At 43.7% G+C, this 14,992-nt stretch overlaps 1 protein-coding gene across 1 annotated transcript in view; it reads right to left on the reverse strand.

Moving 5' to 3' along the window:
- Window positions 1-261: 261 nt before the first annotated feature.
- The window catches only part of LOC134965679 (nicotinamide N-methyltransferase-like), a 101,955-nt gene continuing 87,224 nt past the window's right edge, over window positions 262-14,992 (reverse strand). Inside the window, exon 6 of the mRNA XM_063942000.1 lies at window positions 262-838. Within this exon, the coding sequence (XP_063798070.1) occupies window positions 415-838 (424 nt within the window). The 3' untranslated portion in view covers window positions 262-414. The remainder of the gene's footprint in view (window positions 839-14,992) is intronic.

Raw genomic sequence — 14,992 nt, forward strand, 5'->3', positions numbered from 1 at the left:
TTATGAGATATACAATAAAAGATAAGTTTAATGTATATTTATTTGCATGCACAAGAGTGCTCCCAAACAAGAGTCTTCTCTCTCTGGGGCTGATGTATTAACCTGGAGAAGGTATAAGGAAGTGATAAAGCAGTTATAAGTGCAAGGTGATAAACACACCAGCTAATCAGCTCCAATATGCAAATTGACAGTTAGGAGCTGACTGGCTGGTGCGTTTATCACCTTGCACTTATCACTGCTTAATCACTTCCTTATGCCTTCTCCATGTTAATACATCTGCCCCTCTCTTCCTTATCCAAACCACTATGAACATGATCAGGATTCATGCATAGTGTGATTTATATGCATGTGCAGTAAAATTAAAATGCTCAACTGCGCCAAAAATCAACATAGCATGCGTCCCTAAATCAGGCCTTAACACTGTCTGTGAGCTGCAATAAACAAAAGTGCCTTATAGTCAATAAGGTCACTCTCTACAGTTCTTTTGTGGATTGCACAGTGGTCAATAATAAACCCTTCACCGGTGAGAACTTTTTTTGCAAAGTTCTCATCATATTTGAACACATGTATCTTGTCCTGCCCAATCTTCATATAAGTTGTATTTAAACACCCCACCAATATCAGGTATCCTTCTGGTTTGAGTAGCTTTATGAAGTTCCTGAGATTCTTTATATAATCAGCTTGGTCTTTGCTGATGGTATCCAGCATACATACACTGATGACACAGTCTGCTGGTGGGAGCACCTCTAGGTCTGTGAGATTCTCATTGTTAATGTTACATTTCACAGTCTTTGTTATTGCCGTCTTCAATGTCATGTCTTTGTCCTGACACTGGTCACTGAAATATACAAACACAAAAGGTTCATTTGGATCTAGGACTAGTCATGCCAACACATGAGAAATAAGATATCGTTTTATATGGACATTCATTGAATAGGAAGGTACAATTTAGAGAGGCATTGTTTGTTTTGTGAAAGGGTTCCTTGAAGGTGGAAGAGATTGGGCATTATTCTATACTTTCAATGAGGAACCTCTCTCATATTTCAGTTCATGTAATATGGTAGTGGTGGGGAAAAGGTGTCCATTAGGTACCCCTAGCTGAAACACTCAGCGCAATACAGCTCTTTTCCATTGTTCAGACTTAGAGAACTATTAAGAGATGACCACAGATCGCTGCATACATGGCCAGAGCTGCGTTCATCTCTGGACATGCTGAAGGCCGCCCAGCACAGGGCAAGGCCACCCAGGATGTGTGAGGTCGCCTCCGGATACATCTGCAATTTGATTTCAGAGGCATCGGATCTTAGGTTGACCCCTAGCAGTGCAGCCTGGCTATGCTGTCAGGTGGTTAGTGGCCATTTTTTTAATCAGAGCGGTTGCATATGAGATCACGCAGAAGCCCCAAAAATGCCGCTTATCCACCCCTGTTTTCACGGTGTAGCACCTACAATGATGTAACTCCACCCCCACAATGCTCACTGCTGTCAATCACATTGTGGTCGCATCCATGGGGGATGCAACCACAATGTATGGCCATGCAGCCGCTGTTGCGGCTGGGTCTGAATGACTCCCTTATTCTCTGCTTAAAACCCATCTAGAATCAATTATAAAGCAAATGAGACTGAACATTATCAGAGCATCAGATTTCATCACCGTGTAACCTCTTTCATACACTACATGAGGATCTTAGAGCATTTGTGGCATGTTTTGGTTAGTGGGAGCATTTATTGGCATGTACAGTTATTGCTGGTATGTGGGCAGGGGTGGTGCATGGTTTCTAGGTGCCCTATGGAAAGACTTACATTATCGCTCCTAAAACCCTAATACGCTTCTTTAGTCCAATTTCCATAAAAACAAACACATGCTAATCAAAGTCTATGACAATGGGAAAGTCATTTTCGAAAGCATGTTCATTTATTAATTCACTCTCACAGCACCCATTAACACATTTGCTCACATTGCCAGCACCCATCAACCACCCCCCACCCAGCAGCTGCTAATCCATTCACCGTAAGCACTTATTAACCCCCATCACAGCAAAAATTACTCCCTACCCCAGCCCTGCACCTACTGATCCATTCACTCTCAGCACCAATAAATTCCCCTCCAACAGCACCAATTAACCTCCTCATAGCACCTGTTAATCCATTCACACTGAGCACTCTTTAATCCCCATCCAGCACCCATTAGCCTCCTTTCACATAGAACCTAGTAATACATGTATTAATAATATGTATTAGTGGGAATGGAAGGAGAGGGAACAGGGTGGGGCACCTATGCTGCTGCTGCTGCCTGCCTGCTGCACCCGACTGATAACACTGATGACCAGAGGAGCAGAGTGCAGCAGGTATAAATCATAGCTGGTCACCAGCATTAAGCATAATAATGTCAGAGACATTCTTCCTTTTTCTCACAGGCAGCTTCAGCAGTCTGTGTCCTCAGGTCCCGGCACCCTTAGGCAGCTGCCTAAACCAGCTTAATGGATATGCCAGCCCTGCCGATGGGGACATTTGTGACCAGTGGTGATTTGAGGGCACATGGGGTATTTTTAAGGATCAGTGAAGAGTCGAGTGCAGAGTTGCATATGGAAGATATGAGTAGCTGCATATGGGCCCTCATTCCGAGTTGATCACTCGCTAGCTGTTTTTAGCAGCAGTGCAAATGTTAGGCCGCCGCCCTCTGGGAGTGTATCTTAGCTTAGCAGAAGTGCGACCGAAAGGTTAGCAGAACTGCTCGGAAAAATTTTCATGAAGTTTCTGAGCAGCTCCAAACCTACTCCTACCTTGCGATCACTTCAGTCAGTTTAGTTCCTGCTTTGACGTCACAAACACGCCCTGCGTCCGACCAGCCACTCCCCCTTTTCCCCAGCCACGCCTGCGTTTTTACCTGACCCGCCTGCGTTTTTTTAGCACACTCCCGGAAAACGGCCAGTTACCACCTAGAAACACCCACTTCCTGTCAATCACTCACCGATCAACAGAGAGACAGAAAAGTGTCGCTCGCCCTTGTGTAAAACTGCATAGTTTTGTGTGAAAGTACTTTGTGCAGAAAATCAAATTTTTAGCCTGATCACTGTGCTGCGAACAACAGCAGCTAGCGATCAACTTGGAATGAGGGCCATGGGTGCTATGGTTGCATTTTGAAATGCAAACAGCTGATGTGGGGGTGCAGAAATCATCTGGGAAGTTTGTTTTTAAAATTATGTTATTGTAATTAAGTGCAATAACTGCAACAAGAGCTGCACATGCCCGTTCCATTTTTACAAAAATGCATCATTTTAGAGTATATAAAACTAATGATGTCAAAGTTTTCAACAGAGAAATAGATTAAGTGAGTTATATTGCCAAATTATAGTTACAGCATTTTGGGAATGTTGTGCACAACGTCTTCAAAGAAGAATGGTCATAACACTCAGTGAGTGGGGAGTCTTATATGTATACCTGGGGGCAGTGATAACTCACACCAATCTATTTTTAAAAATGTCACTATTAGACAGGAAGGGACAGTTAATTGATCCAAATAAAAATCCAATTATTGGTGACTTTACGAACATTATGGGCCACATGTAAAAGCCTAAGAGTTGGGGAGTTTGTGATACTTCCTCCCACTCCTATCTCCAAGATTTTGCACGTGCTGCTCCCTTCCTCTGGAATTCTTTACCTCTCCCCCTCAGACTCTCCACCTCTCTACAAAACTTCAAACGGGCTCTTAAGACCCATTTCTTTACCAAACCTAGCCAAATCTCATCCTAACCCTCTGTTCCACGCTCTCTATGTACCCCATCTGTGTCACCCCTGTCTGTCTACCCCTCCCCTTAGAATGTAAGCTCTCACGAGCAGGGCCCTCTTCCCTCATGTGCTTATCCTTTTCTTACTTTAATAATCCTCAACTGCCCAAATCACGCAGTTTTTTGGCCACCTGGAACTTATCTCTGTCATTAACTGGTGCAGTCATGCTTAGTTACCCTGTACTTGTCCTAAATTGTCTTCAACTGTAAGTTGCTGTTTTCCTGTCTTGATTATGTGCATATGTACTCTGTAATTGGGCGCTGCGGAACCCTTGTGGCGCCATATAAATAAAGGATAATAATAATAATAATAATAATAGTAATCTCAGCAGTTTAACCAGTATCAGGCTGGGCGGGGGGCATGGGTTGGGCAGAGTGTCATTTGCCCATGGGGCTTGTACAATTATGCAACACAAGAGCCATTTTTCCGTTGTGCCTACTCATATGCCTGACAGCCAGGAAGAATATCTCCCTGCCTTCCAGCTGTCAAATGGGGGGATGTGGGGGGGGGGGGGGGGGGGCTGCCTAGCACAGTATGTGTTTTAGCACTGTCTGGCTGTGTTAAGTGCAGGCAGCAACTTTCATGCAGCTCACTTCCCCCTCCCTCCCACAGTCAAGACTCATGCAAAGATTAGCTTCGCACCCACCAGACAACAAGGAGCTGATGATAGCAATGCTGCTGCTGCTGCCCTGGACAGTGGGGGGCTTTTAATAACAAGTATTGCATGCATCTGTACCTCTTTTGTATTTTATTAGATAGCTTTTTTTGTATGGGAAGTTTGCATGGCCACCACCATCATTGCTGCCAGCATCAGGAAGTGTTTATGCACTTGCTGGTATTGCCACGCCTTCCGGGTCCCATAGCTGCTGATGTCACTGGTTACACACATCATGTAGTGTGTACCTAGCTTAACTATAAAGCTGGACCTCACAGCTGCTGACACTACGTCTGAAGGCAAAATAGTGGCATGTGAAGAACTCTGATAGCCTAATAGTAGCAATTGGAGGAGTCTGATAGCATAATATTGTCATGTGATGGACTCTGATGGCATAATAGTGGCAAGCAGAGGAGTCTGATGGCACAATAGTGGCAAGAGGAGGAGTATGATGGCATGATAGTGGCATGAAGAGGAGTCTGAAGGCATGATAGTGGCATGCAGAGGAGTCTGATGGCATGATAGTAGCATGCAGAGGAGTCTGATGGCATGATAGTGGCATGCAGAGGAGTCTGATGGCATGATAGTAGCATGCAGAGGAGTGTGATGGCACAATAGTGGCATGAGGAGGAGTCTAATGGCATGATAGTGGCATGTGGTGGAGTCTGATGGCACAATAGTGGCATGCAAAAAACTATGATAGCCTAATAGTAGCACTTGGGGAAGTCTGATAGCATAATATTGTCATGAGATGGAATCTGATGGCATAATAGTGGCAAGCAGTGGAGTCTGATGGCACGATAGTGGCATGTGGATGAGTCTGATGGCACAATAGTGGCATGTGGATGAGTTTGATGGCACAATATTGGCATGAAGAGGAGTCTGATGGCATAATAGTGGCATGCCGAGGAGTCTGATGGCAAAATAGTGGCATGCCGAGGAGTCTGATGGCAAAATAGTGGCATGTGGAGGAGTCTGATGGCCCAATAGTAGCACTTGGAGGAGTCTGATAGCATAATATTGGCAAGCAGAGGAGTCTGATGGTACAATAGTGGCATAAGGTGGAGTCTAATGGCATGATACTGGCATGTGGAGGAGTCTGATGGCACAATATTGGCATGTGGAGGAGTCTGATGGCATAATTGTGGCATGCAGAGGAGTCTGATGGCATAATAGTGACATGATGTGGAGTCTGATGGCATAATAGTGGAATGCCGAGGAGTCTGATGGCATAATACTGGCATGCAGAGGAGTCTTATGGCCTAATAGTAGCACTTGGAGGAGTCTGCATACTGTCCTTGGATGGGTTCAGTCTGCTGTCTTTTATGCCATCTATTTTATCACGTTGTCACCGCCATCATTTCTTTTTGCCATTTGTAATTTTCCTTTGTTGACCTGTGTCTCTGTTTATTCCTGAATTGTAGTATATCAATCTATTATGCTCCATCACTATTTTAAAGTTCTCTTGTACTTAATCACGGCCTCCCTTTCCCCTGCAGTCTCTCCCACTGCCCCCTGCAGTGTCTCTCACTGTCTCCTTTTCCCCAAGCGATGATGAAATGTGTTATAACCAGCACTATTTGACACTTACAGCAATCTTCGGCATGTATGAAAGCAGATAACGCAGAAAAAAATCACAGATTTCTACAGTATCTGCAAACATCTAACATTTCACCATCACCTTACTATTATATGGTGACAGAAAATCATCCAGACGTATCAAAAAATGCTAAGCGCACTTTGGGGGTCATTCCGAGTTGATCGCTCGCTAGCAACTTTTTGCAGTGGCTGCAATCAGATAGTCGCCGCCTACGGGGGAGTGTATTTTCACTTTGCAAGTGTGCGAACGCTTTTGCAGCCGAGCAGTACAAAAAAGTGTCTTGCAGTTTCTGATTAGCCCAGAACTTACTCAGCCACTGCGATCACTTCAGTCTTTTTGGCCCCAGAATTGACGTCAGACACCCGCCCTGCAAACGCTTAGACATGCCTGCGTTTTCCCAAACATTCCCAGAAAACATTCAGTTGACACCCATAAACGCCCTCTTTCTGTCAATCACCTTGCGATTGGCTGTGCGAAAGGATTCTTCGTTAAATCCATCGCCCAGCACCGAACCTCTTTGTACCCGTATGACGCGCCTGCACATTGCGGTGCATATGCATGCACAGTTTTGACAAGTTTTAACCTGATCACAGCGCTGCAAAAAGTTGCTAGCGCGCAATCAATTCAGAATGACCCCCTTTGTCGCTTGTACTTTTTCACATATCGGCAGGGTATGTGCACTAGTAGAAAAGCCGGGGCCACTTGCTTTTGTTTGCCTCCCAGGCTGTAAGTTACCAGTCAGCCCCTGTGTTTAACCACAAGGTTTTTAATCAATAACATATCACCAAATTCTGCACCTGCTGCTATTATATGTGGCACTATGAGTCTCTTCTTACACCCTATCTGTTTTTAATTCCAAAATGGTATTCCTTTGCTCATTTGTCTCAATTTCTGTGACATCTACTGATCTTACAATGCTAATTATTGTTATCCTCATGGTATTATCTTTAATTATGTATGTTACCAGGGGCGTAGCCAGAACTTTGTGGGCCCCATAGCAAGATTTTGAATGATTCTAGAGAGACACTTCTCCGCAGCAGTTGTTCATTTTATGCCCTATAATAGTGCCCTAGTTAATTTTCTGAACCATGGTATAGCCTTATTTAATGTTATGCCCCATAGTAGTGCCCTAGTTTCTTTTATGAATCATAGTAGTGCTTAAGTTCACCCTATGTCATATTTCAGAGCTGCCAGTACACATTATGCCACACAGTACCCCCAATTCACATTACGATATATAGTGCTCCCCGTACAGTGCCCCGGTTCATATATTATACAATTACAAAAATGCCCTCCAGTTCATATTATACCACACTATAATGAGCAAGTCCAGGGCCATACCTAGATATATTGCAGGCCCCAAGGAAGAAGATTGAAAGGATCCCTATGTACCACCCAATCACAAAAATGTATATAACACATGTAACTTTTACAGGGAAGGTGGGCCCCTCTCAGCTCTGGGCCCCATAGCAGCTGCCCTGCCTGCACCTATGGTAGCTACACCCTTGTATATAACACATAACTGTGACAGGGAAGGTGGGCCCCTCTCAGCTCTGGGCCCCATAGCAGCTGCCCTGCCTGCACCTATGGTAGCTACACCCTTGTATATAACACATAACTGTGACAGGGAAGGTGGGCCCCTCTCAGCTCTGGGCCCCATAGCAGCTGCACTGCCTGCACCTATGGTAGCTACGCCCTTGTATGTTACTAATTTGAAATAATGCAATAATATCTTTATCTGAAAATGTATTATATAATGTGGCCTGTTGCTGAAATTGTTATTCCACATGATATTACATTTACTGTGATTTTTTTTATTACCATCTGCAATAACCCATTCAGTATATTTTCTTATATTTGTCCCATTTATTAATTATTAAATGACACTATTTATGCAAAGAAAATGTGAACATGTTGTGAGGTGACCCTAACGGCATCAGGAGGCCTTTCTCACATATTGGAGCATTACTAATTCTGCATAATTTCTACTCAGGAAATGCATAGAACCTATTTACTGTATTTCATTCTGTGTTATCGATCTGATTCAGGAAGAATATTATGTATTTATACCGTCTTAGTGAATGAAGAACTTAAATGAAATGAAAAGAAATGACTACAGCAGAGGGTTGTCAAGGCACCCTAACAGTGCAGGTTTTAGGGATATCTACGATTGAGCACAGATGGATTTATCAAATTTACTGTGGTACTAAATAAGTCACCTGTACCCAAACAAGGTTATCTTTGACACCTGGACCACTATGGTGCCTTGAGGATCATATTTGGGAACCTCTGTGCTAGAGACAAGTAAAATACATTATAAACTAACATGTTTGATTTACCTTATCTGCTGAAATTAAAGGACTACAGTATCTGCTGCATTATATTAAAGAAATATGCGAGAATTAATCGTGTGACAATATCTCATTTTATTCAGCTACAGAGATAGATTGCAGAGACAATGAAATACCGTATGTTTTTTGTACTGTTTATACTCAGTTATAGAGAAACATTGAAAATTAAATTTGACGGCAGAAAAGAAACACTTGGCCCATCTAGTCTGACCCCTTTTTCATGTAACCCCTCCCCTAACACTCTAACATGAGATTTCTTAATTACCTCTCTAGGGAATGGTTGTTCAATATCTGTGCCTCCACCCAAGCTAATTATTTGGGCTTGCCTGGGTAAGCCTTTCTTTAATAATGAATAGTAGCTACAAGTCTATCTGTATCATAAGCATATATATGTGTACATTCTTTACAGTATAATATTATACCTGTTCTTCTGTTTGCATTTCAGGATCTCCGGATGGAATTCCAAATCACATCAACATACATGGTAAGTATAAGTACATGCATTTATTTGTCACAAAAGAGTATTTGAATGCAAACATTTCTTACCAACATGGTAAGGCAAATTACTTTTCAATCCTGTCCCACTATTTCCCTTGTTAGAGCCTATACAATTTGTTTTGCATGCAATACACAAAAATTACCATTAAGAGTGACCCGGGTACTAAAAAAATAAGTGCAATGTCTGGGCCCTTAAATTAGTGTACACTAGTGAATACCTTGCATTACATCCAAAATTATTTGGGTGGAAAGCCCTCCACTTTCTGTTGGGTTAGAATCCTTTTTTTATTATAGTAGAAGGTGCTTTATACAGTGTAGTATACTAAATAAATCCACCCCAAGACTCATAGGGAGAGTTGTATATGTAGTATGATGTCCACCTCCTTAATCGTACTAGAATCTCTACATAAAGAACAGCAGACAATGTCTATGAAACAGCCGGCATAAAATATTCTGCACTCCGCTACAATTGTATCTTCTCTTCCTGAAGTTCTATGTAGTCTGACAGCTGGTATTTAATAACTGTATCAATTTCTACTGTTGTTGCTGTGATGTTTCAATTACTCGCCACATTTGTAAGTGGAGGCCCTTAAAATAGGCTCTTTGCTATAACTACTGATCTTTGTTAGTTCCTGGTCAGAGATATCTCCATTAAATACATTTAAACGTCTAAGCTTTCCACTCCAGTCTCAGTACATGCCCTCGTGTCCTATTGCTTCTCTTCATTTGGAGAATGTTTCCCTCCTGGACTTTGTTAAAATCTTTGGTATATTTGAAAGTTTCAGTCATGTCCCCCCTTTCCCTTCTCTGCTCCAAACTATACATATTGAGATTTCTTAGTCTTTCTGGGTAAGTTGTGTGATGTAGGACATGTACCATTTTAGTTGCCCTTCTTACTTTGAACACTCTCTAATGTATTTATATCCTTCTAAAGATGTGGTCTCCAGAATTGAACACAGTATTCTAGATGAGTCCGTACAAATGACCTATACAGTAGCATTATTACTTTTTTCTGCTGCTGATTCCTCTCCCAATGCAGCCAAGCATCTGAATAGCCTTCCTCATTGCTTTGTTACATTGCTTACCTGCCTGTAAGTCACCTGAAATAGTGACTCCTACTGCAGATCCCTTTCCTCCTCAGTAGTTTCCAGTATAGTGCCATTAATACTATATTTATCCTTTATGTCACCTGAAATAGTGACTCCTAGATCCCTTTCCTGCTCAGTAGTTTCCAGTATAGTGCCATTAATACTATATTTATCCTTTATGTTACCTGAAATAGTGACTCCTACTGCAGATCCCTTTCCTCCTCAGTAGTTCCAGTATAGTGCCATTAATACTATATTTATCATTTATGTCACCTGAAATAGTGACTCCTAGATCCCTTTCCTCCTCAGTAGTTTCCAGTATAGCGCCATTAATACTATATTTAGCCTTTGGATATTTGAGACCCAAGTGCATGATTTTACATTTTTTGACATTAAACTGTAATTGCCAGACTCTTGACCAGTCCTGTAGTCTACCTAGATCCTCAATCATTTGTTTTACCCCACCTGGTGTGTCTACCCTGTTGCATACCTTTGTGTCATCTGCAAAAAGGCATTCATTCCCTTTCATGCCATTTGTACATGTCACAAATAGGTGACATTGAGGATGCTATATAGGGCCCCTCGTTTTCGCACAGCAGCCGATCAGGTCTGAAGTGTGCATGCGTAGGCGCTGCAGTACGCCGGCGCATGCCAGACAGCCGATGGCCATCTCAGCCCTGCGATTGCCTCTGCCTTTTTGACAGGCAGAGGCATTCGCTGGTTGGAAGGGGGTGGTTCTGCGGCAGTTGGTCACCATTTTAGGGGTGCGGTCCGGGCAACGCAGGCGTGCCTGGACCATGCGGAGGGTGGGCCGCTGTGGCTGCGTGACATCACACACAGCCACTGCGTCCTGGATAGCGATGGGTAGCTCCCTGCCAGTGCGCAGGAGCTGTGCTGGTAGGGAACTACACTTCAGGTACAAAAGCATCGCCGCTGTGCTACGTTCAGGTCTGAATTAGGCCCATTGGGGCAGATGTATTAAGCCTGGAGACGGCATAAGGAAATGATAAGCCAGTGATAAGTGCAAGGTGATAAATGCAACAGCCAATCCGCTCCTGTTAATTTACGTATTGGAGCTGATTAGCTGGTGCATTTATCACCTTGCGCTTATCACTGGTTTATCACTTCCTTATGACTTCTCCAGGTTAATACATCTGCCCCATTGTACTGTACTGTCTATTCTACTCTCTACAGCATGTAAATGGTTGTGTAAGAACTATTGGTTGCAAAACAGCTTTTTCAAATTATAACGCTGTCAAGTCACCAAGTAGGTTGACTATTATCATGGAAAAAGCAGAAGGATCTGACAAGACAACTGATGCTATATTAGCACTTACCAGGCAGTCAGTTATTACATTTATTAACAATTTTTTTTTTTGAGACTAGGCCTTATAAGGATGAAACATTTGGATAATGTTTTATTATTTTTGACCATCTAAGTGTCTCACAAATTATCCACCCTAGATAAGTGGTTACCAAACTGGCTGCCGCGACACCCTGGGGTGCTCGGGGCACTTGCATGGGTGCCCTGGGTTGGTGGTCAAGGATCCGTTCAAATAAATTTGGTCAATATAATAGGCAAAATGAGTGCTTTTGGCTTCCCACAGGGCTGGATTAAGGCTTGTGTGGGCCCATGGGCAACTACATTGTTGGAGCCCCCATTAAGAAAATTGATGGGAACCCCAACCAACTCACCACCACCCCAACCTGTACACACACATACATACTTGTGTTACCTGTCGGGACCTTTCCAGTCATGGTGCAGCAGTGGGAGACTGGGAAGCCAGGAGAACTCAGTAACACAGCGCCAACTTAAATGCACATGGTGTCCGTATTCCTTAGTAATTAAGGAGAGCTCAGTCTGCTGTAAGTCTTAGTGCAGGAACTGGGAGAGCAGAGAATTTTCTGTTACTGTTTTGCGAGTTTGACTACAGTGAGGATCTCCTCGGTGGCCTCTGAGCTGAGCCACTGAAGAGTAGTGCAATTAGGGACACAGTTTAATGCTGTGTTCTGCTTTTCATAGTGCCATAGGACAATTCTGCAGGACTGTGTGTGGGGGCCCTTGGACCACTACACCTGTCACCCCTCCTATAATCCGGCTTTGGCTTCCCATCATAAAATATGTGTATAAATAGAAAAAAAATCCTGTACCTCACCACACAACTAATGCTAAGGATGACACAAACACAATTTATCACATTTAATATTTTCTGAACTTCTCACTTTTGGCCTAGGGGTGTTGTGACAAAAATTCTGATAAAAAGAATTTAAAAAAGTTTTTAAATCAGTGCCCTAGATGTTTCTACATTACTATCTATGCTGAGATTCAACCAATGATAACAAAACCTTTTGACAAAAAGTATAGATTTCTGATTTTTTTTTTAAAGATATGAGATTTGGCTATAAATGAAAGCATAAATCAGAGATGAGGTAAATACTGTGGAGGTCATTCCGAGTTGTTCGCTCGCAAGGCGATTTTAGCAGAGTTGCTCACGCTAAGCCGCCGCCTACTGGGAGTGAATCTTAGCATCTTAAAAATGCGAACAATGTATTCGCAATATTGCGATTACACACCTCGTAGCAGTTTCTGAGTAGCTTCAGACTTACTCGGCATCTGCGATCAGTTCAGTGCTTGTCGTTCCTGGTTTGACGTCACAAACACTCCCAGCGTTCGCCCAGACACTCCTCCGTTTCTCCGGCCACTCCTGCGTTTTTTCCGGAAACGGTAGCGTTTTTTCCCACACGCCCATAAAACGGCCTGTTTCCGCCCAGTAACACCCATTTCCTGTCAATCACATTACGATCGCCAGAACGATGAAAAAGCCGTGAGTAAAATTACTAAGTGCATAGCAAATTTACTTGGCGCAGTCGCAGTGCGAACATTGCGCATGCGCATTAAGCGGAAAATCGCTGCGATGCGAAGATTTTTACCGAGCGAACAACTCGGAATGAGGGCCTGTGTGTTTCACTAGCTGTTGACCACAAAGTTTTTTTTTATAACTTTAAAAGTAATTGACATACAGACCTTGGTCTATGATAAGCATGAGGAAGTAATAGTGTGAAAGTGTTTACTTCAATTGCTTTAAAAGTTATAAGAAAAACTTTGGAACCATCAGCTAGTGAAACACCCCTGTACATTAGAGATGTGCTATTTGGTTCTTAAGAAATCCGGAGCCACATAAATTTTGCTGATCCAAACCAATTCCCAATTCGATGCTCCTCATGTTTGGAATTTAGATTTTAAATCCAAATTTCACATGTTGGATTGCAAAAATGACAAGATTTTAGCTATTTTTATCCATTTTCAAGAAATTCAAAATCTAAGATTCAGATATTTGGCAGGATGTAATACAGTCCAAGATCGCCGTAGGTGCAGCAAAGAGCATAACCATGACCCCTCCCACCCACTCCTTTATTCTCATGGAAAATAAAAGAAGAGGCCAAACTGGTCATCGGTCAGAAATACCTGTAGGGTAAGGTGTTATTTGGCAAAAATCATCCATTTTTTTTAAAGTAGGGCAAGCCATTAAATTGAGAAGAAAGGTTGACTGAACCTTCACAATGCACCATAAGATTCAAGTAACACTGACTCAGGAATAGCCCAATACTCAATGTCCTCCAGTTTGTCTTCTACTCACACCAAATCAATGTGCAGAGGAGACAGAACAGGCCCATACCACGTTTTCGCACAGCAGCCGATCAGGTCTGAAGTGTGCATGCGTAGGCGCTGCAGTACGCCAAAGCATGCCAGACAGCTGATGGCCATCTCAGCCCTGCGATTGCCTCTGCCTTTTTGACAGGCAGAGGCATTCTCTGGGTGGAAGGGGGTGGTTCTGCGGCAGTTGGTCACCATTTTAGGGGTGCGGTCCGGGCAACGCAGGCGTGCCTGGACCATGCGGTGGGTGGGCCGCTGTGGCTCCGTGACATCACACACAGCCACTGCGTCCTGGATAGCGATGGGTAGCTCCCTGCCTGTCATAACCCCATTTTTAGTCATGTTGTACAGTGCCACATACATATAAAGCCCCAGTACAGTGCCAAATACATATAAAAATGCCAAAAAATGGGTGCCTCCACAATGCCAGATACACATTCCCCTACAGTGCCAGATATACATGCCTGCACAGTGCCAGATACACATGCCTGCACAGTGCCAGATACATGTATGCCCCCAGTGCCAGATACACATGTCCCCACTGTGCCAGATACATATATGCCCCCAGTGCCAGATACACCTGTCCCCATAGTGTCAGATACATATATGCCCCACAGTGCCTGGTTCACATATGCCAAACAATGGCAGGTACATATATGCCCCATAGTGCCAGATACATATATGCCCCCAGTGCCAAATACACCTGTCCCCATAGTGTCAGATACATATATGCCCCACAGTGCCAGGTACACATATGCCAAACAATGGCAGGTACATATATGCCCCATAGTGCCAGATACATATATGCCCCCAGTGCCAGATACACATGTTGCCAAAGTGCCAGATATGCCCCCAGTGCCAGAAACATATGCCCCACAGTGCCAGATACACATGTCCCCCAAGTGCCAGATACACATGTCCCTACAGTGCCATATATGCCACCAGTGCCAGATACACATGTCCCCTCAGTGCCAGATACACATGTCCCCTCAGTGCCAGATACACATGTCCCCCCCAGTGCCAGATACACATGTCCCCTCAGTGCCAGATACACATGTCCCTACAGTGCCATATATGCCACCAGTGCCAGATACACAGGTCCCCACATACACAGTGCCAGATACATATACAGTGCCAGATACACATGTCCCCCCCAGTGCCGCTCACCGCACTGTTGCTGATTTTGAGGGCAGGGTGAAGAGCACAGCATGCGCCTCTCCTACCCCTCAGTCTCTGGCGGCAGTGTCTTTCTTCAATTAGTCACCAGTCCATGAGCCACTCAAAGCTCGTGGTCCGGAGGCCAATCAGGAGCCGTAGCTGCCGGCTTGTAAGCTCTTATTGGCACACGGGCCGGCGA

Source organism: Pseudophryne corroboree, chromosome 10 (assembly GCF_028390025.1).
Source record: "Pseudophryne corroboree isolate aPseCor3 chromosome 10, aPseCor3.hap2, whole genome shotgun sequence".
NCBI lineage: Eukaryota > Metazoa > Chordata > Amphibia > Anura > Myobatrachidae > Pseudophryne > Pseudophryne corroboree.